This window comes from Penicillium robsamsonii (genome assembly GCF_028829455.1).
Source record: "Penicillium robsamsonii strain IBT 29466 chromosome Unknown utg000001l_segment0_segment0, whole genome shotgun sequence".
Classification (NCBI taxonomy): Eukaryota; Fungi; Ascomycota; class Eurotiomycetes; order Eurotiales; family Aspergillaceae; genus Penicillium; species Penicillium robsamsonii.
Genome location: NW_026643219.1, coordinates 2,986,562 through 3,011,964, shown reverse-complemented (window position 1 = coordinate 3,011,964; position 25,403 = coordinate 2,986,562). Strand labels below are relative to the sequence as shown.

Sequence of the window (25,403 nt, the reverse complement as noted above, 5' to 3'; positions counted from 1 at the left end):
AGCACTGAAATCCACCAGTAAGAATGTAAGAACGCCAAGCTCCAAAAATGAATAATGAGGAGATGAACCTTAGGTTCGAATTAAAATGATAGGCAGTAGGAGAGTCGTGAAATCATTGCTTCCATTTAGCAAGGTGCTGCATCAGGTTCTGTACCTGGGGACCGACGGGTCCCTGGCCCTGCTGCTGTTGTCCACCTAGTCCTTTGGCCAGGAGCGAGAGCAGGGTTGGATCGGTGATGACGGGTGCATTTACAGGCTGGAGATTGAAGGGTGGGTGGGGGAGGGGTGGCTGTTGGGTGGTTTGCATAGGGGGAGGCCGATGCGCGTTGGTCAGGAGACTGGCAAGGTCGGCCGGGGGTGGGTTTGGCGAGGAAAAGGGTGACTGAGTAGCAGACACGGGCTGCGAATGGGGTGGTCGCTGGAGCGCTGACAAGAGAGTTGATAGGCTAGGACCATCCAGTGAACCAATGAGGTTCGCAATATTGGGTGGATTTGAAAGCGTAGGGATGCCAGGCGGAGGAACCGACATAGGTTGTGCTGAAGGGACGATGAAAGCAGGGTTGGGTGCAAATGCGGCTGGAGCTGCACCTCGCTGCATGGCTTGGGATTGGTGGCTTAGGAGCTCAGCGGACATATTAGGCTCGAGCTCAGGGTAATCTGTGGGGGGAGAAAAAAAGTTGAGCAAGGCGTCGTTAAAGAAGTGAACATAGAATGCGCTTACCGAGGAAGCGGACGTTATCCAATCCAGCAGTTCGATCAAACAGCTGCAGAGGAATCTTGCGAGACACTTGATTCGGACGAGAGAGGCGAACAACCGCAAGAACACCTTCAATAAACTGACGATGCACGGCGGCGCCAAGAGGAATCCGTGGACCAAGGACCAGGACATCCACTCGCAATCCACGGTTGCGGAAAGCGTTCTCTACATGAAGAACGAAGTTTCTTTGCGATGTCAGTGGCTTTGTCCAAACACAACTCGATGTATTCAACCCACCTGTCGAGTTCCTCCAGTACAAGGAGCTGCACCTCTGGCACATCTCGCTGAGCTCGTCGAGGCACAGGCAAATCTGCTTCGCCTTCATAGATACCACGCGGTCTTGGGCTGATGCTGCGGTAACGTCGATCTCTGGAATAAGGAGAACGCGGTGAACGCGGTGAACGGGAGCGCCTTCGCTCGCGGCGATCAAATCTTTCTGGGGTTCTATCGCGCGACCGATACCCATCTCTAGACCCTCGAAAGGGTCGCGGGGAAGGCGATCGTGGCGGGCGATAGTCGTCGCGTCTGCTGCGGTGAGAAGGCTCATCCCGGAAATCGCTAAATGGAAGCCGACTGGGTTCATAGGGCTTAGACCGGTCGTATCGATCGACCGGGGCTCGGACGTTAGTTCGCCCAGAACTGGCACGGCTGAACTCCGGTGACCGGGAACGGCGTGGCGGTGGTGCACGGGAAGTTTCAGGTCCTTGAGCAGGCCGAGTCGATCGCTGAGGCTTTGAAATTTCAAGGTCTGGGGACGGTTAGGTTTTCCTTGAGGGAAAGATTGCCGAGTTATGGCTTCGGGAACTCACGTATCTTCCTGCCCCGGACGATGGCTCCCTGTTCGACGCCGAGAGCCGCATGGCAGGAACTCGCCTCTAGAAACTGTATGAAGCCGTACGCCTGCTTGATCGATATCTGAGCCAGTTTGCCGTACTTATGGAAGATATGGAACATGTCTCGCTTGGTGACTCTTTCAGTGGGGAGATTGCCTGCACATAGAAAGACCGTTAGATCGACGAATAGTAGATATAAGCGGAAACAACACTGACCAACGAACAACCTGGAGCCCATCGGGAACCGATCCCAAAGACCTTCCGTCACATAGATCCGCTCATCGTGTAGGAACTCATCATATTTCTTTTGAACCTCTGGACCCCAGGGCGCATCGTCGTCAGCAGGCTTGATAGGCCGACCCTGCTTGTCAACACGGCATTTCTTGGAGGCTACAGAAGGCTCTTGCAAGGAACCCTGAGATTCGGCACCGGTAGATGGGGTTTGCGGGAAGGTGCCGATAGGAAGTAGGTTGTTGACGGCCGAGGCCCCTCCAGAAGCAATGTTAAATGGCCGAGACTGGTTCTGGGTTTGAGTATTACTAGGTTGGGCTGAGTAGGTAGGCGATGTAGTGGCAGCATCATGGGCAGACGGAATTTGGTGATATGCCTCGCCATTTGGAGTATAATGGGCCTGGATAGAAGCATGGCTTTGGGCTTGAGGGTGAGCATGGGTGCCCTGGGATTTGAGAGAGTCGCCAGCGGGTGCTTGGTGGAGAGACGAGTTCTCAGCTGTAGAAACGGCAGGAATGGTTGCACCAGGGTTGGGGAGAGAAAGATTGTCGAGCAGGCTCTGGAAATTGACATCCGCGTTATGTCCCACGCGCTCCTCGGCAACTAGGCGGTCCGGCATCTTTGATTGCTCCGGGTTGTGGGCATGATCTACTTCGCTCCCAGTGGCAAAGCCTTGGGACACCGGAGCAATCGGAGCAGCGTGGGAATAAGTGGAATCGGGGTGAGAGAAACCTGAGCTCAGTTGGCCTCTATTTTCGGACCCCGAAGCTGGGTTGAGAGGGTAGTATGCAGAAGTAGTGATTTCATTCTGCATCCCACGATTCGGCTGCGAGCCTTGGAAACTACCAGCATCTTGGGTACTCGGTCCCCCCTGATCATCCTTTAACCCTCCGTGCAACCATTCATGTGTTTTCGGGACCTGATTATACACCGAGCGTTCATAGGTGGATGTATTGTTGAAGACGGGGTCCATTTGGTTCTCTAAGACTGGGATATTCGATGGCTCGGGAATGTGTAGAGGTCGAGGGCTTTCCGGGGTCAGAGTCTTTCCGCGAAAGTGAAGCGCTTCATCGGGGGGACTGGGCGTCATGTAGACTTCGAGGAGGAGGTGGTTTCATCTACGGAGAAAAAGTGTAGGGGAAGTGAAGAAGAGGGTCCCCCGGGCCAAGAATTTTCGCAATCGCAAGCTAAGGTGGGGCGATGAAGAAAAAGATGGGTCGGGTTTTTGCCTTTACCTAAGAGGGAAAGTAGACAAAGTGAAAAGGAAGAAAAATAGGCGATGAAGAAGGAAATGGGGAATAGGTGGGGGGATTCTAGAGGTGAGAAGTGGAAATGGAAAGAAAAGTTTGTCAGGTGAGCAAGTTGGAGGCGTTGAGGATTCTGGATCTGGCATATATCCAGTATCACGAGGGCAAGTTATTGGTTTTTTATATTATTTTTAAAGAGAAATATCTGTAGATTCCAAGTTTGTAAATGTAGAGTGGTTGATGTAACCACTACTATTAACGGACCACTATAATCACTACTTTTTGTACATAAGATAACCAACTATATACATCATTCTAACCACTCTAACAGCACTTTAATCACTTTAATCACTCTAATTCCTATCCCAGTCAAATGAAAGCTTCTGTTACGTACGCTAAGCGGGGCCAGACCAGCGAGGAACGGTCTTTTTTTCATTTTAATTAGCCACTCCACCTGACTTCTCGATAGCCTCATGTATTCCCAATGGCGTATACCCTGCTTGAGGGCATTGCCCTTTAGAAGATTTACATCTCAAGCTGACCAAGATATACAAATAGCCAGGGATTGGCTCAAGGTCTTCAATTCCAAGACCATCCCCCGGAACATCTGCGAGATCTCTTTCAGTCGATCTAGCGGTCCGGGCGGGCAAAATGTGAATAAGTCAGTGTCTCCACTTGAAGACCAATGGTCCTGAATGTTGCAATATTAATCGGAAAGGGAAATAGGGTCAATTCCAAAGCCACCTTGAAAGTCCCATTGGACGCGTTGCTGCCCTTATTGCCCCGTCTGATGCACCATCCCCTACGCGCTTCCCGATATGCCGCCGAAAGAACCCAATGTCTAGTCATCCAGTCCGACGAGGAGCGGAAACAGTCTAACAATGTGGAATCCTGCTTTGACAAGCTCTACCAGCTATTACAGAGCTCGGCCAAGGAGGTGATTCCCGGGGAAACATCCCAAGCGCAAAGAAATCGCGTACAAAAATTGTATGTTTACTCTTTCCGTGGAAGCAATCGAGAAAATCTAACGGGGGAAAAATGTAGACAAAAAGCTCAAAATGAGGGTCGGATTAAAGACAAGAAAAAGCACAGCGACAAGAAAAGTAGTCGCCGGGGAAACAAATACGATGATTGATAATGATCATTGCAAACAACCTGATAGCATAGGGACAAGTTCGCCAGTGGACCCTGAATTTTGATAATATCCGATCAACGCCTATGTGTGCTAAGTACAAATACTTGGGTATGCTATGTATACTACTCCTTTGCTGCGCGCTCCGCATTGCGGATGGTAGCCGCAATAACCATCTCCAACGAAGGATCCAGGCCCTCTGTTGCCTGAACAGGCTGGAGCCAGTTGATCACTTGGCGTGCGAGATCCTTGCCCATAGGATACTCCCTGAGGCGAGCAAGCGAGCTACCAAGCGCCCGCGGGAATTCAGCTGAAGTAGGGGGGATTCCAGCGGTCGGGAACTTGATGTAGCAGATCTGCGTCCGTGGGCTGGAAGGCTTGTTGGCGCGCATCGTCTCAACCACATGTTCCAAAATTTTGCGAAGACAAGGGGCATCCTGGAATTCCCAAACCATATCGAAGAACTCCTGGCCGAACCGATCATCGTGTTCGAAGTGCTTTGTGGCGGTATCAAAGATGGCGAGTGGGATAGCACCGCTAAGAGCAGGTGTGGAGTTCAGGTTTTGCAGGGCAACCTGGTCTACTTCTCCGTCCACTCCTGTGCTCGGGTTGATGTCCTCGGCTGTGAGTGATGGGAGCGCAATCATATCGGCATCGGTGTCGTCGACTTCGTCTTGGATCGGCTTGGGCTTCTGGCTCTCCTCATCTAGACCAAGAATCCGTTGGCGAGCAACCAGCTTTGCGATGTAAATCAATTCCAGCTTTGCATATTGAATCCAAATTGTCCTCGCGCTCTTGCAGAACCGTAGACCGCGCTGCATGTAACTCCGAGCCTGTGTCATATCTCCATGGTCATCGAGGACGTGCTTAGCGGCATAAACCCATAAGTCGGCGCTGGTAGGGTGTAGTCGCAGAGCATCGGTGAAAATCATCTGCAGCTTTTTGTGTGCCTTTTGTTTGCGAGCATACTCGATGTACTGGACCCAGAGGTTGATATCGCCATGGAACTTGCGTGTAGCTCGGTCGAGAACGAAGAAAATGCGTCGCTGGCCGTTGAATCCTGCTGACCGAATCCCAAGTCGCTTCACTCGCTTCTTTCGCAGCACATCGAGGTTCATTTCGTATTCAGCATAGCGCACAAAGTCTACCGGCTGTGCACCACGCGCATTGAGCTTGTGCTCAAAATCGGATCGTTTTTTGACAATTGAGGAAATTTCATCCTGGTTATGCTGATCAGCTGTCATTCTCATGGAAGAACTCCGCTTTGCGACATACCTTTGTGAAAATCTTCTTGCGCTCGTATTCTTTGAGCTCAGGCACTGACTTCTCTAGGAAGAATCGAGCCTTGTCTGTTGCGGCGGACATGATTGCTGTTCACTGTAGGGTGTTAAAAAAAAAAAGTCGGCATCCCGCATTGAAAAAACACCGATCAGCCCCAGAGTTCGCCTAACCGCATTGGGTTAGCGTCCAGGGGGCTCAGAACCACCGAGGGATCCGGACGTTGTTTTCATTTCCCTCAGGGGCCATTTGTTCATGACATCTACTTGTTTAAGTTATTCTCTCTTTCGTTCTTTTTCTTGACGTTCTTTTCTTTCTCAATTGTTTTTTTACCATATAGGTGCAGAGATTGCCTTTCCCTCTGTGCCACCATGGCTCCCCGATACAAGGACGGAGATGCCGTGGTTGCCGTAAGTTCTAAAGCGCCATTCATTGCGGATCAAACGCCACTGACTTGGTATCCTTTGTAGATCAACGGCAAATGGGTCGCCTGGACTCACACCGTTTTCGCATATGCTGCGTTTATCAGCGCGTTGATTGTTGGCGTTGCTTTGCACTACCACAAGATCGTTCAAAACGAATACTACGGCTACCCCGTTGAATGGTTCCCTTCTGTGTCTGCGACCATCGGTGACCGATATCCCGAACGGTCCTTTTTCATGGTCTTCATCGCTATTACTTCCGGACCTCGATTCGCCCTCGTCTTCCTGTGGTACATACTCACTTCGCGTCCGAACTCGACCTTACCCAAACTGGTTGCCGGCGTGGGCATCTTCAGGACATTGACATGCGGTGGATGGACCTATGTCACATCGACCGATGACCACGACTGGCATGACATCTTCATGATCTCGTACTTGGTGGCCACCTTGCCGTGGACCCTGGGTTGCCTTGCGCTCAGCCCGAACAACCGCCATGCCGTCAAGTACCGCAAGATCATGGCTAGCTTATTCTTCGGAACCCTGGTTCCGTTGATCTATTATTTCATTCAGCACAAGGTCCACAAGGTTCCTGGTGGTGAGTACTTGCACCTGTAAACGTCCAATTTAAGGTTACCACATGCTAATCGGTCAAATCTTTAGCCTACACCAAGTATGCATTCTTTGAATGGTCCCTAATCCTGTTCGATGTCGGTTTCGATGCTATCACAGCTCTTGACTTTGAGAGCTTCGAATTGGTGGTGAGGGATGTTAAGGGTGTTAGCAGAGGGTATGTACCGTGGCTTCCGAAATGACACTGTCCGCATCAAATGTATAGTGCCAAAGGCTATATTGGTTTTCGAAAAAGAAGACATTGTCTAAGTTTGTGCTCATTAGGCAATTGAAAACGACTGCGGATGCTGTCTTGGAAAAAGAGTGTGTACAATTCCATAACGAACTACAACCATCCCGGAAATTAACCACGTACGTAGGAAGGGCAAGCCAGTGGGCAACACCTTTGGCGAAGGCTTCTTCTGGGCTGAGATCATTGATGCTGCCTCGGATGTCTACAATGGGGTAAATTATACAAGTCGACTATTGGCCTACTGCGTTACTGACAATAGACTCTAGTTTGTTTTCTGGACTATCGTGACTGCTCTGCCTGTCCTTGTCTGGTGTAAGTGAAGTATATTCCCTGGTGCGGATGATCATTTCTGATCTTGATAGACTTCCCTCTTTGGCATATGGGTATCTCTGGCTACGAGGTTGCCATTGTTTGCTGTACATCCCCGTTGCTTTACGTCATCCCATCCCTGCGATATGCGGCCACGAAGAATCTTCGCCTTCTCCACCTGATTTCACTCGTTGGTCTTCTTGGATACAAGTTCCAGGATCCCGCCAACCGTCTCTTTGTGACTGGGTTTGCTCTTTCTACTACTTGTGCAGCATGGACCGCTAGCTTCTTTTCCGAGAGGGCTAACACTCCTCGTCTCGAAGCCCGTATCATGGCTTGGGGAATTGGTCTGATCATGTCCGTCGTTGCCAAGTTCGCATGCAAGACCAACAACCCCCTTTGGCCGATTATGCACGCCGAGAATGGTGGCTGGAACAAAATCGGAATCTTCTTTGCTCTGTTCGCTGTTCTGAGGTCCCAGAGAGGCTCAAACACGAGCGGTGGTGATTACTTGCCAGCAGGTGGCAAGAAGGGCTCGTCCATTCTTGCTGCTGTCGGATTTGGCGGTCTGATGTTCGCCATCGTCTCGCTTTTGACTGACTCGAGTACCATGATCTCGTGGGTCTGGGACGGATACCCGGTGCGTGGACCGATCGCAGCCCCTCACGGCGCTCTGACGATCTTCGCAATGGGAGCCGGCCTTGTGTACGGCATCTTCCACCCTGGAATCGCTGGAAGCTGGACTGCCTTCGGTGTCGGCTCTATTGGTGCTGCTCTTCTTACTTGCTACCACCACTGGACTGGATTCTATGGTGCCCTTGTTCTTGCGTTCTATATCATGGCGGTTGCTCCAGTTCTGGTTGCATCCAGCGTTCGTCACTCGCCTGCGAGCACATTCGGCATCGGGTTCATCGTTTATGTGGCCCTTTTGCTCTTCCACGTTTGGGTTGTCGCCTATGCCTTCGTGCCAGGTGGCCCGTTCCTTCGCGAGCACACTGACTGGCTCATGACCACCATGATGGTGTCCATTGGTGCGGGTGTTTTCTCTGCGGCCACCTCGAACTCAACTCGCTCCCGCAAGCCTCACAAGCCTGTTAATCCCAACAGCAGGAAACAGCGATCGTACTACATCTACGTTCTTGCTGTGCTGCAACTGCTTTCCGTGTCTATCGCTTACCTCCGCTTCCCGACCAATGACTACACCCCCCACCACAAGGAGGACAAGATTGTGACTGCTGGTATCTGGACTGTGCACTTCGGCCTCGACAACAACATGTGGTCGTCTGAGCGCCGCATGCGCGACGTTATTGGCGAACTTGAGCTGGATGTCATTGGTTTCCTCGAATCCGACAACCAGCGTATCATCATGGGTAACAGGGACGTCACCCAGTTCATCGCCGAGGACCTTGGCTACTACGCTGACTTCGGTCCCGGTCCCAACAAGCACACTTGGGGATCCGCCTTGCTGTCTAAGTTCCCCATCGTCAACTCTACTCACCACCTTCTCCCCTCGCCTGTGGGTGAGCTGGCCCCTGCAATCCACGCGACACTCGATATGTACGGCGAGATGGTTGATGTTGTTGTGTTCCACTCCGGACAGGAAGAGGACCCCGAGGACCGCCGCTTGCAGAGTGAGTATCTGTCAAAGCTGATGGGCGACTCCCCGCGTCCTCTAATCCTGTTGAGTTACCTCGTCACCAAGCCCCTCGAGGGTAACTACAACACCTACGTCAGCGAGCGTAGCCAAATGAAGGATATCGACCCTACCGACTGGGACAGATGGTGCGAGTACCTCCTCTTCAAGAAGCTGCACCGCACTGGCTACGCCAGAATCAGTCGTGATACCATCACAGATACGGAGATCCAGGTAAGTAATGTTGCTTCTATATTTCTTCTCCCGCGCGTGCTCATTTCTGACTTTTTTGTGATCTAGGTTGGAAAGTTCGTCATTGGTGAGCCTGAACCCGAAAATGAGATGCGTATCCCAGAGGAGATGGTCCCTGTTGGCCGCCGCTTCCCTGCCTTGTTCCGCGGCCAGGGAGTGCGCGGACACCGCTACCACGTCTTCGATGAGCCCAGGTACTGGCAGTAGACAGTCTGCCCTGCGTGAGGAGCGTAAACATGCTTCATTGCGCAAAAGTTCGCTTAAAGAGGATTGAATTTTATGAGTCTGCCATATCGTGACATAATTACGGACCAAACAAGGCAGACATCCCACTATCCTTGGTGGCTGCCATTATACCTAGCCTGCTTGAATGATGCGTATTTTTTGTTGGTCGTTTTCCTATTCTACTGTGTTTACTTCTGCCGCATGCTTCTCAACCTCCTCCTACATCCTCGTACATTGCATGGCCCGAGGGACTGAGACTTAATGTACTGTATCCCACATAGTGTATAAGATAGTTGCTCCTCTGATTGTGTGATCCTACTTCTCAAAAGATAGTCACATGTACATTTTCCCCAATCTCCTTTCAGTAGTCCCGGATATCTTATTCCTCTTTGCTTTGATAGTTTTGCTAACTTGGAAACCACAAAACATGTGATAACAAGATAGGAAACTATCAATGGTAATTTTTAGCAGGATCAACTGGGGTGTAAAAATCCTAGCAGCAACCAGATCGACAGGTTTGTGAGACACTACAACACCAGGACCTCGATATATTTTTCTTTGTGTCATAATGCTAGAAAATTACAAACCATCCCAAACTCAAAGGCTTATAAACTGACGCTTTCGTGGCTATCCAGATGTTGCTTTAGGATATCCTTTGTCTTGTGCTGACAGGCGTCCGCTAATAATAGCCCTGGCCACGATCAAAGACGGCTTGAATTCAACCCAGTCAATCAGGTTAGCCCCATTGATAGAAGTTACGTCGCGTTTCCTTTTCTCTGCTAGATTGAACTTGCCCTTCGGCATTTGATATAGAGCTATCGAGTATTCAGCACAAGTCAATAACACAGAGTTGCATGGCCTCCCAGGCCCAGGTGTATCCTAGCAGCTATGCCGATTATTCAATCCAAATAACGAGCTTTCCCTCCATGGCTGCACGGATTCATCGATCATCAAAGCTCTTTGTGTCGTTTTGGTCGAATTCTAGTGCCAGATCCAGACAACAGGAAAATACACTTCGCTTTGTTTCGAAGGCACTTTCGTGATAGGAAATGAAGGGGACCATTTCCAAATCCGGACACGAACTAGATTTGCTCACCTGTCAACTCTTTTGCTTCTTGGAAATGGCTGGTTGGTATCCCCACTTGGAAGCAAGCCCTAACCGGCCGCTTCGCATGCCCCATTTTCGGGTTTGTACAGGAAAACGTGTCTAAATTGCTAGGATACTGCTTCATTGGATTTCAAATACAAAAATCCTGGTCTCTCATCTACAGTAAACAAAGTAGGAGGGAATTTCTTGAGATGATCAGCAATACCGGCTCAGACCCGTCGCCCGGGTTCGAAAACGAGGTATTCTGGGTCTGAGACTGATGTTCCGGGAGCCTCTCTCATTCTCTTTGACATAGTCATTTCCAAATTAAACATCGATCTTTCGCTGTTTTGATGCCTGCGGTTCTTGCCTTTATTCATTGGTTTTTTTTTTTTTTTTTTTTTTTTACATGCGCCGTTCGAAGTCCGATGATACTCTGGTTTTTTCTTCCGGCTGCCGGGCTCGGTAGATTGGATTCCTTAGTCTGCTCTGTTGACTTATTTTTATTCCATTTTCATGAGCTGGTGTTCATCTTCTACAGCCCTCGGCACTTTGAAGTGAACGGATACCCACAGAGTACTGTCGACAACCCGTATACACCTGCTGCAATACAGCTGGTAGTAACCCTGGGTAGCTTGAGCCAAAGCCGCTTCCAATTGCAAGAGATGGACTTTGTATCAAGATTGACCTGAAACGCTCTTTGTCAAGGCCCTCGGCGTATCTGCAATAGGCTGGGTGCGGGTCAACAAAGAAGCCTCGAAAAGATATTTTTGATTTTCTTTGTGGTAGCAAGTATCTGCATGTTTCTTTGTCGCTCTATGCTTGTGCTTTGTCTGCTGACAGGAATAGGTGACCCGTCTCCGTCTTCTATTAATATAGAGCCAACATGTCTACAGGTATCCTCGACCACGGACACAACCACGACTTTCTTAACTTGAATATTCTATCACCGGATCAATCCTCACCATTATAAGAGCAGCAAGTTATACTAAGTATGGTCTTCGTGTTATCATTTTATGTATTCTCTGGCTAATAACTCAAGCTAGACTGGAAGACCATCGACCCACCTGAAACGATGGTTAGAACACGAGCAATGGCGACGGGTACCCGGCCAAAGATCCGACCTCTGCCGGTAAAGCCTACCCAGGCTGAGAAAGCCGCCAAAGCCGCCAAACTACAGGCTGAGAGGGAGGCAAAGAAGGCCGAGAAGGCAGCAGCGAAGGCTGTAAATGATGCAAAGAAGGCTGCAGAGAAGGCCAAGAAGGACGCAGTTAAAGCTGAAGCGAAGACCAAGAGGGATGCAGAGAAGGCTGCAGCAAAGGCCGCGAAGGCTGCCGACACCAAAAGCAGCGCAAAGAGCGCACCTGCCGCAAAGACTAAAACTACCAAAATCACCAAGGTCGCAAAGATCGTAAAGGTCGTAAAGGTCGCGAAGGCTGCGAAGGCTGCGAAGGTCGCCAAAACCACCAAGAAGGCGAAAGCTGCAAAGAGAGTTGGCGCAGCTACCGTGCAACCTCGAGCAAATCAATACGGCGAAGACGGTGATGATGATGAAGAAAAAGATGGGGAAAACGAAGAACATCAAGGTAAACCACAGGCCAAGAGGCGCAGGATTGAGACTTCAGGTCTTCGCAGACCTTATGTAGAAGTCAGCGCTCCTAAAGCAAAGCGTCCAGCTTTCCAAATTGGGGAATGGGATTACATGATGAAAACATATATCCCAAAAGGTCTGGAGAACGAAAATAACAGACCTCTACCACACATCTATATCGGAGGCACTGCACCACAGCCTCGTTGGGTGATCACTCAAAACGAGACCATACAGCTCCCTACCAAGCGAGGAACTGACTCAAATGCCAGCCCCGGGAGTAGGGAGAGATGGGAGTTTGGAGGTTTACAGTGGACCTTTGAAGAAGGCGACTTCCAGAAGTGGACCGGGCTGGAATACCCAGCTCTTTACGAACTTGCGTTCTTGTGCCTCGAATACACGCTCACTGATACAAATATCCGAGAGCAGGTCTATGATTCCCTAGCTAAGGGCCCCTTGCCCAAGGAGGCGACCGAAGGGGACAGATGGTATCCAGCTCTGCCGCCAATTCCCATCACAAGGCACTTTGTGACAGGATCCACCACGCAAACTAGTCGAAAATCAAGCGATGCAAGCTTTTATTTCGGAAGTTATGAGCGTCCAAACATGGCAGCTCGACCTCGTGATGAACGTCTTGCGCAGCTGTATCCGCAGGCCGTGGCTTCCAGTCTATACAATAGACCGACATTCGAGAGATGGCCAACTGCCCCGCGCTCTGCAAGTCCGGACCCAGAAAGCGAGGATGGCAGCGAAGAAGATCAGTCAGTCGACTCCAGCACTTCTATGACAGGGGAGCCTTACCTGGAACGAAATCCAGAGGACACTTTCTCCGAACCAACAGAAACTCTATCTCTCCAAAACGAGCAGAGCACCAAGCAGAACATCAAGCAGGACGTCGAGCAGGACAGCGAAGATGGACAGTCAGCCAGGTCCAGGGTGTCGTCTGTGTCCGGGGAGCTTGATCTGGAGTTAATTCAAGAGGGCACTTATTCGGAACCGACAACCCCTGTATCTCTTGGAAACGATGAGAAGAATGCACGACTTGGTGAGTACGAAGTTGCTTAGTTTGACGTGGTTTTCGCATTCTCTGCATGTTCCTTCGCCTTTTCCTGTATATGCTCAAGGTGTTCAGATGATTGAACCATGGGTGTGCCAGTATATCGGTGCGTGCGAGTGTGTCAACTACACTGGGGGGCATAATGAGCTCCATAGAAGCAGTCCGATTCAAGGCGTATAGGTCGAATCTTTGGATTGGTTGTCATGTTTCTGGGATAGAGGAGGGCTGGTCACTTTGACCTTCTTCGTTGCCCTTTATTGCATACTTCAGACCTATTAGGGAAATATGCCAACTAATCGGCTCCAGACAAAATCTCGGAAGATGGTTCAATCTTTGGCGACGGCGATGATTCGGATGATAACGCTCGGGTTGAGCCCAACTCAGCCCGAGACTCTCGAGAACAATCACCTAACAGTATTTTCTCTGGCTCCGGCTCCGATAGCGAGGTCAGCGCTTCTTCCAAGACCGGTCAGCCTGGTAATCTCAACGTCGCTGACGATAATAGCGCCCAACCGACAAATAGCCTGACCCCAGTATACCATGATGGCCTCTTCAGCCCTGGACAGATTGAGAGGTATTATAGCGAGAGGAAAAGAGTTTGTAAGTTAATTTCTTAGTGAGGTATTCTCAACTGTTTGATTACCTGTCACCCTAGTCAATGATGCTGATGTTTGTTTCAAGTTGAACAAGAAAGGTTAGGCGGACTTGAACATCACGAAGCGCCAGAACGAAACAGCCAAGCACAACCGTCACCAAATTCTAAGCCGGACATATCCGGGCAAATCAGAGCCACAATGGAGAGAAGAAGTTTCGAAAGAGAAGGACTTGTAGAGTCAAGCAAACGAAGCCAGGTGGAGTCGCCATCAGCACCATCACCACCCGCGACACGAAGGAAGACAACGGCTGAGATCGGGGTGGATAACGTTATGTCATTCGCAGAGGCATTACAACAACAGCGGAACGAAATGCGAGCCGCTGCAGCGGAGAAAATATCAGACAAACCACCGGTGGCACTGTTAAAGAAGGCTACGCCAAATCGAGCAGGTGCAAGATCGCAGGCGGACGCACCTAGTCCTGAGATTTTGCCTAATCTGCAAGACAAGTTCCTGGAACAGACCAAGGCATATCTCAATGATCCAATTCAGAGGGCGAGGCATTTCCCTGACCCTCTTGCTGTCCGCCGAGTCAGAGTGTGGGCAGGGGAGGAATTGGTGGGCCATGAAATCAAACCCGCAGTTGACGCTATACTACCCCCGTGGGCTGAAAGGCATCGGCCTTTCACTCAATGGCAGGATCCGGTAAGTGCCTCATTCATTGAGCTTTTTAAGAACCACGCTAATCATAATCGATTAGACTGGGATAACTCCTGGGACTGCGGCGCGTACAAAGGTCTCGAGATGCAAAAGGCGGAGCAAGGGACAAAGTAAGAGAAGACCACGGCCTGCATCTGCAAAAGAGCAGTCAGTCAGTTCAGCCCGGTGGTCACCGTTTAGATAAGTGCATTGTGTGTACCTTCTTAATTTCGTTAGGTTGTTCCTTTGTCGGATGGTCGTTTAATCGGAGTTATATAGATTCGGAGTTTGGGATGTCTATGCCTTTTTATATGAATTTGTTGGTTTCATTTTACTTTTAGCAGATGTACATATTTTCATTGACCGTCATCGTTACTTTGATAAGCATTTGTTACATTCATACAGCATTAGAATAGGAAAAAGAATATATGCTGCACAACATAGTTGCATATCCAAGAGATTAGAGTAAGTCCTCAAGACCTTAGGAGGATAATTCCAAGGTTGTTAGTCTTTCATATTGTGCCGTTTAGAGTATGATATTACCGCGAGACAACGCTTCGTTGAATGGTATCCGAATAAACATCATGACTATAAAAAACAAATATATCTACAGCTAGATGGATTGTAATAAAAGGATCCCTTGAAGGTGAACTGAAGGTGAACTGAAGGTGAACTGAAGGTGTTGATCTATGCAATAGTTTCTACGGCGTTTATATGGGTAGACGTCACGTGCAAACCGAACAAACAGCTCACCCGCCGTCTGGTATCTTTCGTCTTTGTTCGCGAAAGTCGGATCAATTTGACACCTTGGGATAATGGATCAATCTTGGAATTGAGCAAATATCTTGAGGCATACAGCTGCATCGATCGTGACCGATCTGTCCTCGCTGGTCCAGAACAATCGCGGCTGCTAGGTTTGCCGTAACGGCAGACACTCACGATGTTCACTTTCACTCCTCTCCTTGGCGCCCAAGCTTCATCTTCGAGGGCATCGCAGTCTATCCTGGAGCTGGATGGAGGCATCAAGATCCTAGTGGATGTTGGCTGGGATGATAAGTTTAATACCCTTGATTTAGCAGAACTTGAAAAGTGAGCATGTGATCAACACGTTTCCTTTGAATTCAGATGAGCTAACATTATCGTCAGGCATATTCCTACACTTTCTCTCATTCTCTTGACACACGCGACGCCGGCACATATCGGTGCTCTGGTCCATTGCTGCCGAACATTCCCCCTCTTCACGCAAATCCCAATCTATGCAACGAACCCCGTCATCGCGTTCGGCCGTACGCTCCTACAAGATCTTTATGCCTCCGCTCCGCTTGCTGCCACATTCCTACCGAAGGCTTCTGTTTCAGAGCCGGGCGCATCGTCAGCAGGATCTACGACTGTGTCAGGCGGAGATACCGAAGCCGCTGGCAGCACAAACCGAATACTTCTTCAATCGCCGACAGCCGAGGAAATCTCTCGATACTTCTCTCTCATTCAGCCTCTCAAATATTCCCAACCACACCAACCGCTCCCATCACCTTTCTCCCCACCGTTGAACGGACTTACTCTCACAGCCTACAATGCCGGTCACACCGTTGGTGGAACGATATGGCACATTCAGCATGGGTTGGAATCTATTGTCTATGCAGTGGATTGGAACCAAGCTCGTGAGAGCGTAGTCGCGGGTGCTGCGTGGTTCGGTGGATCCGGTGCTAGTGGAGCAGAAGTCATTGAGCAGTTGCGAAAACCCACAGCCTTGATCTGTAGTACAAAAGGAGGCGACAAGCTGGCACCTTCGGGGGGTCGGAAAAAGCGAGATGACCTTCTCCTAGACATGATCCGAAGTAGCCTTGCGAAAGGTGGAACAGTCCTCATCCCAACAGACACAAGTGCGCGAGTTCTTGAACTGGCCTACGCACTAGAACATTCTTGGCGCGATGCCTCGAATGGCGACAAGGAGGATGTTCTTCAAGGAGCTGGGCTGTATTTGGCTGGCAAGAAGGTTACCAACACAATCCGGCTCGCCCGGAGCATGCTGGAGTGGATGGACGAAAACATTGTTCGCGAATTTGAAGCGGCGGAAAGCACAGATGTCACAAACGGACAAAGGCCGGGTGGACAGGACAAGAGCTCCAACAAGGGTGGGGGACCGTTCACTTTCAAACACCTCAAGATCATTGAGCGTAAGAAGCGACTGGAGAAGCTCCTGGCAGAACCCGGACCCAAAGTAATCCTTGCATCCGATACCTCATTGGACTGGGGCTTCTCAAAGGATGCGTTACGACAAGTAGCCGAAGGACCTAACAATCTGTTGTTGCTGACGGAGTCATTCCGCAAGGACATGCAGACTCAAGAATCGAAACCATCACAGAGTTCGCCAACAATTGGAAGCATGATATGGCAATGGTACGAGGAACGAAGAGATGGTGTGGCTCTAGAGAAAGGATCCGATGGCGAACACATCGAGCAAGTCCACAGCGGTGGACGAGAATTGTCTTGGACAGATGTGCAGCGAGCTCCTCTCGATACCGGGGAGCAGTTAATATACCAGCAGTATCTTGCTACCAAGCGCCAACTTCAGGACACGTCTCAAACACTTGGCCAAGAAACTCTTGAAACCGCGGTGGATGCCCTCGATGATGGATCGAGCTCTACCTCCTCCGAGGACTCAGATCCTGAACATCAGGGTCGCGCGCTGAACTTCTCGGCCTCACTTGCACACGCTACTCGAAGCAAACTTGCCGTCAGCGACGAAGACCTAGGCATCAACATCCTTCTTCGTCGAAAGAACGTTTATGATTATGACGTGCGTGGCAAGAAGGGCCGCGAGCGCATGTTCCCTTACGTGGCACCGAGAAAGAAGGGAGACGAATATGGAGAATTCATTCGCCCCGAGGAGTATCTCCGAGCCGAAGAACGCGAAGAGATTGATATGCAACAACGGCGTACCGATGCGGAGACTAAACTGGGCCAAAAACGACGATGGGATGATGCCGCTAGCCCCCATGGACGCAAGCTGTCTGGCGGTGCAGCAGGACGGAAGCGTCCTCACCTTGATGGAAAGAAGATTGACGATGATGATCTCAGCCTTGTCTCCGATGGTGAAGATGGTGACGTAGCTGCGGAGTCCGAAGACGAAGTAGAAGGCCAGTCATTCGAAGGTCCTGCGAAGGTTCTTTACCACAGCCAGACCATCACTATCAACGCTAGGATTGCGTTTATTGACTTCATGGGCTTGCACGACAAGCGTAGCTTGGAGATGTTGATTCCACTGATCCAACCACAAAAATTAATCCTTGTTGGCGGCATGAAGGAAGAGACGTCAGCATTGGCAGCCGAATGCCAGAAACTGCTGACAGTCAAGCTCGGCGCTACCAGTTCTGACCCTGCGATTGACTCGGCTGCCATTATCTTCACTCCAGCGAACGGCGAAGTCATCGATGCAAGTGTCGATACAAATGCCTGGATGGTCAAGCTGAGCAACACGCTCGTCCGGCGCTTGAATTGGCAGCATGTCCGCAGCCTCGGCGTCGTTGCTCTCACAGCACAATTGCGAGCACCGGAGCCTATCGCGACTGAGACTGGAGATGCTGAAATCTCAGGCAAGAAAATGAAGCAACTGAAAGACGAAGCAGCCTCTTCCGCTGTCACCCCGACATTGGAACAAGCAGACACGAAAATAATTGACAAGGCGGAGACCTATCCAGTACTCGACACTCTTCCAGCTAGCATGGCCGCAGGAACCAGGTCTATGGCTCGTCCTCTTCATGTCGGCGACTTGCGATTGGCCGATCTTCGCAAGCTGATGCAATCCGCTGGCCACACTGCCGAGTTCCGAGGCGAGGGAACGCTTCTCATCGATAAGTCCGTAGCTGTGCGCAAATCGGGAACGGGCAAGATCGAAATTGAAGCAACGGCGCAGTCCTCTCTAGGTCATCCTGCTGGCCGTGGGATGGGGAGCTTCCTTGCTGTCAAAAGGAAAATCTACGAGGGCCTGGCTGTTGTTGCAGGCAGCTAAGGCTATACACGTGATATGTATTTCTATCTTTTCCCGGTGTATAACTTCATGATCAACAAAGAATTCATAGCCATTTCTTTCTTCCAAACACCAAGAAATTTATAACCAAACAATTTTAACCCGAAACCAACGTGGCCCATTTGCAAGTGCTCAAAACTCTAACAAGCATGGGCATGAGCATGAGCATGAGCGTAATCTATGTCTAATCCGTAATCTAGAAAATGAAAATGAAACCACAAGTCGTTGTCGTGTGTAAGAGAAGAGCTGCCGTCTAAACAGTGATATCGCCTGACTCTTCGGAATCATTGCCATCGTCCTCCGTAGGAATTTCTCGTATGATATCATTGGTTTGAGGACCTGTGTACTTTCTGCAGAAAGAAAGTAGGACATGTCAGTATCCACTTAAATGATGTTAGAAGATGGCTTAATTTATATGTCTCTTACCCTCGAGCTGCAACCCACCACCATACCATGGCAAAAGCAGCAATAAAGCCGCCAACACAAACAGCATAGTTCCTGTGTAGGATATGTTAGTATATTTTTCATACCTAGTCATAAACCAGGATCAAGCGCCTTACATATTCGCAGGCGTCACAGGAAGCTGTGGCGGGAAGAAAAGAATTGTACTGATGAACAAGACCCAGACAATAGCAATGTAGTTAATAGAAGTACCCCATTTGCCGAGTGTAAAGGGGCCCTCGATGAATTTGACTTTCGATTTGTAGAGCTGATGGGCGAGAATCACAGACACGTAAGACAGATCTAGTGCCGGGGCAGTGATATTGAAGATTGCGGTGGCTGTTTGCGTGGAACCAATGGCGATGCAGTTCAAACATACGCTGAAGATGACCACGAACCACACTGCATTGACAGGGGTATGAGTGCGAGAATTAACCTTGGATAGGAACCTATAATGTATCAGTGCGGAACTGGATCGAGAGTAAAGATCAGAAGCTTCCTACTCTGAAAACGGAAGCGCATCGTCTCGGGCAAAGGCATAGGCCATTCTTGTATCTGCCAACATGGCTGAACAGCCCGTGAAGAATTGGACTAAAATGACAAATGCCCACATGATTGTGCCACCTCGTTTCCCACCAGCATTGAGGAAGATCTGGGCTGCAGGCATACCAGTAGGGGATGCTAAAATTCCCTCGAAATCGGTTAGACAGAAGCACATTGAGACGGTTAGGAGCCATCCGAGTGCCCCGGATACTAGGACGGCTGTTTGGATAGCAACTGGTCCTCGCACGGCAGCATCATGGGTTTCTTCGGACATACTACAATAAAGGTGAAAGATTAGAATGTAAATTAGTAGAAATGGATTTTGGGGTCGCATACTGTGTCGTCCCATCGTAGTCGGTCATTGTCCAGGCAACAGACAAGAAGCCCAGAAAAAAGGAAAAGACCTTTGAGCCCCATCCTGAGCCATCAGTGAAATTGCCGAATACCCAGGACGCTGGCTGTAGATTAGGGGTAAGGGTAATCAGCGCAATACAGACGCAGATAGTCGCCCCAACTGCAGCGAAACGAGCTCATTAGTACAAGTTCAACAACGAAGTTCCTTTGATACACACTGTTTATGGGAGCAAACCACAGAATGATTCGATGCAAGGATTTTGTGGTCAATGAACAAATCACCCCAAGAATGCATAGAATTGCGATTGATACTAGAACGGTCTCCAGCGCAGTCCTTAAATGATATCAGCCTAGAAACATAGCAACTGAGGCTGGCTAACTTACGGTGCATACGAATACTTGCCATCGACAAGATCCGAATTCATACTGACGCAGGCCAGCAACATCTGACTGACTGTGTATGCCACGCTGGAGACTCCTGCTGTCTGTCCGAGGAGGTTACACCAGCCCTGGATCCAGGAGAAAATAGGGACCTGATCGGGAGGCACGACATGCTTTGTGACAAAGTACATCCCTCCAGCCGTGGGATATGCCGATACCAACTCTGCTACGGAACTTCCAATGCACATAGCCATGCATGAACCGATCAACCAGCACCATACAGCTGTTGCTGGACCGCCAGCTGCCAACGGTGCACCAAATGTCGCCGGCACGGAGCCGAGGACTCCCAGAATAGAGATGGCATATGAGACGGTCGACCACTTGGAGAACTCTCGTCGTAACTCCTAGATCGTTATCAGATTGTGCCCCGCTATGATTGCCACGAGGGCTTGTGCGGGCAATACCTGCTTATAGCCGATGCGAGCCAGCAACAGCTCATCATCATCGTGAATAGTCGCCATAGTAGGTTGAAGAGGAGTTGGGATATCTCCTCTTTCTTTCCTAGATTTGCGATCCGGGTCTGGTTTTACGGTCAGGCCCATGATAAGGAGTATGTGACCAATGTATATGCAAGGAGCTTTAGGGGAGCAAAGATAAGGGGGAAAAAGAAAAGAGAATTCTCCGAACTTACAGAAATCCTCTATTATATCTATGATGTACGGAGTATAGTCGGCTCAGGAGACCGAGCTAAAGGGGAGCCATCAATGCCGGGAAAGAGACGGTGAGATGATGAACACGCCAGAAAAATAATCTGAATCCTCTATGGAGCTTGTGCCGAACCCAGGTCTAGACATCTGACGTGATTGGAGGGAATATGATAAGCGTAGAACTTGACGAAAATGGCCAAGCCATGCAAAGACCAATTGCTGTGCATGAGGTGATGACACGATAAAGAGAACGGTTCCATCAAAGGACCTCCGAATGGGATGGGCTCCGAATCGCTAGTCTGTCTCTAACACGGAGTAACATAAAGTGGGTAATAGCGGGTTATACTGCATTTTATTGAGGACAGGTTGGCAAATTCAAAGTCATTGATGTCTATAATAATAGTAATATTCAAGGTGGCACATTGAAGTACAAGTACAGCGAACGTCCAGTGCAAGGAGACCCACGTGAAGAACCTCGGAAGCACGTAAATCCGAGTGAGTTTAGGTGGTCAATCCGGTATATCATCAATATAAGAGTCTCTTGTTATTCGTTATTCCCTAATTCCGTTCCATACGTGATGTTTCGTTGAGACTTTGTGTTTCTCTCCATTTTTCGATTGTGTGATCTCTCTCGCCTTTTCACACCCCGCGGCATGATCCACCATGGCCGACCCTTCAATGTATAACACAATGGGTCAGGGATCTACCGACCCCTCCAATCCACAGTACATGGCTCAAGCTCCCTCTCAGCAACACTCCGGTAGTCATCCTCCCGGCGCCGCGCCTCCGCAACCAGGAGCGCCTTACGCCAACCCAGCGCCGAATCAGTGGCCCGCCTACGGCTCACCACAACAACCGGGTTTAGCGAGCCCCGGCATCGCATACAATGCACCACAGCAGGCAATGGGTGCAGCAGGAGACCCTGGTATGGCAGGCCTATCCTCTCAGATGAGTGGGCTGGGAATTGCAGCAGATGCGGGGGCCAGGACACACCGGAAGAAGCACCGTCATGCTCACCACGACATCGGGGGTGGTGCAGCACCCCCTGCGCAAGGATTTAATACTGGCATGGATCAAGGAGGCCTGCAGCAGCCGCAACAGCAACAGCAACAATCGCAGTTCCTGAACACGGGCTTGAACCAACATGCTGAGCGACCAGTTTCCCCAGCGGTGGGGTTGGTATCTGGGCAGTCTGTCGCCGATATACCTGGCATGCCGAGTGGTGCAGGTTCTGTCCCTACTTCAGGCCGAATTGACCCAGAGCATATCCCCAGTATCCCGCGATCGCGCGACCTGCCCGCTCAATACTATTTCAACCATGTCTACCCGACAATGGACCAACACCTCCCCCCACCAGCGGCGATTCCGTTCGTGGCTCAGGACCAGGGCAACTCCTCTCCTAAATACGCTCGTTTAACGCTCAACAACATCCCCTCCGCCTCTGACTTCCTTACCTCGACCGGCTTGCCATTGGGCATGATCTTGCAGCCCCTCGCGCCTCTGGATCCTGGCGAACAACCGATCCCCGTGCTGGACTTCGGGGATGTCGGTCCTCCGCGATGCCGACGATGCCGAACATATATCAACCCATTTATGTCCTTCCGATCTGGCGGCAGCAAGTTCGTCTGTAATATGTGCACGTTCCCGAACGATACGCCTCCCGAATACTTTGCCCCGCTGGACCCATCTGGTGCGCGTGTGGATCGCATGCAGCGTCCTGAATTGCTGATGGGTACTGTGGAGTTTACGGTCCCGAAGGAATACTGGATCAAGGAGCCGGTAGGCCTTCAAACCCTCTTTGTGATCGATGTCAGCCGGGAGTCGGTTCATCGGGGATTCCTCAAGGGTGTTTGTGCAGGTATCAAGGATGCTCTGTATGGTAATGAGGATACACCATCAGAGGGCACTGAAGGCGATGATCTATCACGAAAATTGCCCGTTGGAGCGAAGGTTGGCATCGTTACGTATGATAAGGAGGTGCACTTCTACAACCTGACCGTATGTGTTCCTCGCCCTGCTACGCTTTTGTCTATTAACACGTTTACAGGCGTCATTGGATGAAGCTCAAATGATGGTTATGACCGATTTGGATGAGCCATTTGTGCCGTTGAGCGAAGGTCTCTTTGTGGACCCATATGAATCGAAGTATGTGACCAACTATTCCCGGTCTCTTACAGATCACTGACTATGTTTAGGTCGGTAATCACTTCTCTTCTCACCCGGATACCCAAAATGTTCTCCTCTATCAAAAACCCCGAGTCAGCTTTGCTGCCGACATTGAACTCGGCGCTATGCGCACTGCAGGCTACAGGTGGCAAGATCGTTTGCGCACTGGCTAGCTTACCTACCTGCGGTCCGGGGCATTTGTCGGTCAGAGAAGATCCTAAAGTTCATGGAACGGATGGGGAACGGAAACTATTCACCACAGAAAACCCAGCTTGGAAGAAGACGGCAAGCAAGTTGGCTGAGGCTGGCGTGGCCGTAGATCTGTTCATGGCAGCCCCTGGTGGCACCTACCTCGATGTGGCAACAATTGGTATGTCGAAAGCGTCATGTGCGCTCTATACGGAGCATCAGCTAACTTGGTACATAGGACACGTCTCTAGTCTCACCGGAGGCGAGACCTTCTTTTACCCTAATTTCCATGCTCCTCGCGATCTCCTCAAGGTGCGACATGAAATCACCCATGCCGTCACTCGTGAGACGGGATATCAGACCCTAATGAAAGTCCGATGCTCCAATGGACTCCAAGTGTCTGCCTACCACGGAAACTTTGTCCAGCACACACTCGGTGCTGATCTGGAGATTGCCGGTGTCGATGCCGACAAGGCCTTCGGCGTGCTCTTCAGTTACGACGGGAAACTCGATCCCAAGCTGGATGCACACTTCCAAGCCGCCTTGCTTTACACTTCCGCAGACGGTCAACGTCGTGTCCGGTGCATCAACGTTGTGGCAGCTGTGAATGAAGGAGGCATGGAGACGATGAAGTTTGTCGACCAGGATGCCGTGGTCTCGGTTATTGCCAAAGAGGGTAAGTTGGAGAATCTATCAAAAGGCATTGACTATGTATACTGATACCATTATAGCCGCCTCGAAAACCCTGGATAAGACCCTCAAGGACATCCGGGCCAATATCTCGGAGAAGACAGTCGATATCTTCAGTGGATACCGCAAGATATTCTCCGGTTCGCACCCACCCGGCCAGCTAGTCCTACCAGAGAACCTGAAGGAGTTCTCGATGTACATGCTCAGCTTGATTAAGTCAAGAGCCTTCAAAAGTGGACCCGAGTCATCAGACCGACGGGTGCATGACATGCGCATGATCCGGTCAATGGGCTGCACGGAAATGTCCTTGTACCTCTACCCTCGCATTATCCCCGTGCACAACATGCAGCCGGAAGATGGCTTTGCGAACGAGCACGGACAGCTTCAAATCCCGCCCTCCCTACGAGCCAGCTTCTCGCGTATCGAAGAAGGTGGTGTCTACATCGTGGATAACGGCCAGGCAATCCTACTCTGGCTGCACGCACAGGTCTCACCCAATTTGCTGGAAGACCTATTCGGGCCGGGCCAGGACTCCCTCCAGGGTCTGAACCCCAACACTTCGTCCCTGCCTGTGCTCGAGACGCACCTGAACGCGCAGGTGCGTAACCTGCTGCAGTACCTGTCGACAGTGCGCGGGTCCAAGTCCGTAGCGATCCAACTGGCCCGGCAAGGCCTGGACGGGGCCGAATACGAGTTCGCCCGACTTCTTCTAGAGGACCGGAATAACGAGGCCCAGAGCTATGTTGACTGGCTGGTGCACATCCACCGTCAGATTAACTTGGAGTTGGCTGGTCACCGCAAGAAAGAGGAGGGCGGCGAAGGCGCATTAGCTAGTTTGTCGGCCATGCGCGCTCCGTATTGGTAGATGTCTGATCCGGGATCCTCCGCCTAACCCCTCCATCAGGCACCATTTCCTGCCGGTTGGTTCCTGTCTAGACTCTGTAGGTAAGCTGCAGAGAAGGAAAGTGGAGGGTGCCTAATTGGTGGGGCACTTGATGGGGGTAGGGGATCCAGGTGTCCCATTGGGAAGGTCCATGGGTGACCGTGGCGCTGACTTCAGTGGCTTGCAGAGGCACCCAGGCAGTGGAGCACCCCGACCTCGGAGTGATGGCCAAAGCAACAGAATAATTGTGAGACATGGGAGAAATCATTTGTGTATACCAGGGGTAGTTTCTTTTATTATTGCAAATTTGTGCCACAATCTCCATTTACATGGTGAATGCCATCATACAGTCCACAGACTTAGTCAAGGTGGTTTTCGAGTTTTACGAGTTTAAAACCAAAGACCCGGAATCTGGACGATCGGAAGCCTAATTTGGATGATTTTTATCAAGCGTATAATGTCGAATGGCAAAAAAAAAAAAAGAATCCAGACTCGATCGCCAGGTACGGTCAAGGTACGGTCAATCATATCGGCCCAGATCAACGTCAGAGGCGTCTGGTGGGCCCCAGGCGTGTTGCTAAATGGGTCATTGGTTCAGGGTCTTTGACACCGAAGATTATTCTAATATCTTGTATGCAAGTGTATTTTCTTGTAAGGTCCAAGCTGTGTGGAGTGTCAGCTCCCACCTACCTAGTAGGGATAAGTTGTCCGTATAGGAAGTATCGACATTGGACATGGAGCCACAGGCCAGTTGGATTGGTAATTATAGAAATATAATCTGTAGGAGGTATTATGACTGGCTCAATTGACCTTTGCA

The 25,403-nt window shown here is 50.3% G+C and overlaps 8 protein-coding genes across 8 annotated transcripts; 5 read left to right on the top strand and 3 right to left on the bottom strand.

The window, feature by feature from the left end:
* Window positions 1-112: 112 nt before the first annotated feature.
* On the bottom strand, window positions 113-2,911 carry N7447_001178 (putative RNA-binding protein (Nab3); the record flags this gene model as incomplete). Its single annotated transcript, XM_057225454.1, has 4 exons — window positions 113-657; window positions 722-1,525; window positions 1,567-1,746; window positions 1,807-2,911. 4 exons carry the CDS (start codon window positions 2,909-2,911, stop codon window positions 113-115), a joined length of 2,634 nt encoding a protein of 877 aa, XP_057089470.1.
* Window positions 2,912-3,541: 630 nt separating this feature from the next.
* Window positions 3,542-4,203, top strand: N7447_001177 (peptidyl-tRNA hydrolase domain protein; the record flags this gene model as incomplete). The annotated part of the gene is made up of 2 exons (XM_057225453.1): window positions 3,542-3,729; window positions 3,795-4,203. The coding sequence occupies 2 exons, from the start codon at window positions 3,542-3,544 to the stop codon at window positions 4,201-4,203; spliced, it is 597 nt and encodes a 198-aa protein (XP_057089469.1).
* Window positions 4,204-4,325: 122 nt separating this feature from the next.
* On the bottom strand, window positions 4,326-5,565 carry N7447_001176 (snoRNA-binding rRNA-processing protein UTP6; the record flags this gene model as incomplete). Its single annotated transcript, XM_057225452.1, has 2 exons — window positions 4,326-5,420; window positions 5,476-5,565. The coding sequence occupies 2 exons, from the start codon at window positions 5,563-5,565 to the stop codon at window positions 4,326-4,328; spliced, it is 1,185 nt and encodes a 394-aa protein (XP_057089468.1).
* A 284-nt stretch (window positions 5,566-5,849) lies between these two features.
* On the top strand, window positions 5,850-9,163 carry N7447_001175 (uncharacterized protein; the record flags this gene model as incomplete). Its single annotated transcript, XM_057225451.1, has 8 exons — window positions 5,850-5,888; window positions 5,949-6,495; window positions 6,561-6,687; window positions 6,795-6,833; window positions 6,890-6,974; window positions 7,029-7,074; window positions 7,125-8,938; window positions 9,005-9,163. The coding sequence occupies 8 exons, from the start codon at window positions 5,850-5,852 to the stop codon at window positions 9,161-9,163; spliced, it is 2,856 nt and encodes a 951-aa protein (XP_057089467.1).
* Window positions 9,164-11,361: 2,198 nt separating this feature from the next.
* Window positions 11,362-14,340, top strand: N7447_001174 (uncharacterized protein; the record flags this gene model as incomplete). Its single annotated transcript, XM_057225450.1, has 3 exons — window positions 11,362-12,901; window positions 13,220-13,513; window positions 13,595-14,340. 3 exons carry the CDS (start codon window positions 11,362-11,364, stop codon window positions 14,338-14,340), a joined length of 2,580 nt encoding a protein of 859 aa, XP_057089466.1.
* Window positions 14,341-15,145: 805 nt separating this feature from the next.
* Window positions 15,146-18,214, top strand: N7447_001173 (cleavage polyadenylation factor subunit CFT2; the record flags this gene model as incomplete). Its single annotated transcript, XM_057225449.1, has 2 exons — window positions 15,146-15,294; window positions 15,352-18,214. The coding sequence occupies 2 exons, from the start codon at window positions 15,146-15,148 to the stop codon at window positions 18,212-18,214; spliced, it is 3,012 nt and encodes a 1,003-aa protein (XP_057089465.1).
* A 271-nt stretch (window positions 18,215-18,485) lies between these two features.
* Window positions 18,486-20,472, bottom strand: N7447_001172 (uncharacterized protein; the record flags this gene model as incomplete). The annotated part of the gene is made up of 8 exons (XM_057225448.1): window positions 18,486-18,582; window positions 18,659-18,730; window positions 18,793-19,122; window positions 19,177-19,491; window positions 19,553-19,730; window positions 19,789-19,904; window positions 19,955-20,355; window positions 20,416-20,472. 8 exons carry the CDS (start codon window positions 20,470-20,472, stop codon window positions 18,486-18,488), a joined length of 1,566 nt encoding a protein of 521 aa, XP_057089464.1.
* Window positions 20,473-21,321: 849 nt separating this feature from the next.
* Window positions 21,322-24,568, top strand: N7447_001171 (Sec23/Sec24 family protein; the record flags this gene model as incomplete). Its single annotated transcript, XM_057225447.1, has 5 exons — window positions 21,322-22,656; window positions 22,706-22,803; window positions 22,854-23,194; window positions 23,252-23,689; window positions 23,745-24,568. The coding sequence occupies 5 exons, from the start codon at window positions 21,322-21,324 to the stop codon at window positions 24,566-24,568; spliced, it is 3,036 nt and encodes a 1,011-aa protein (XP_057089463.1).
* Between the last annotated feature and the right edge of the window lie 835 nt (window positions 24,569-25,403).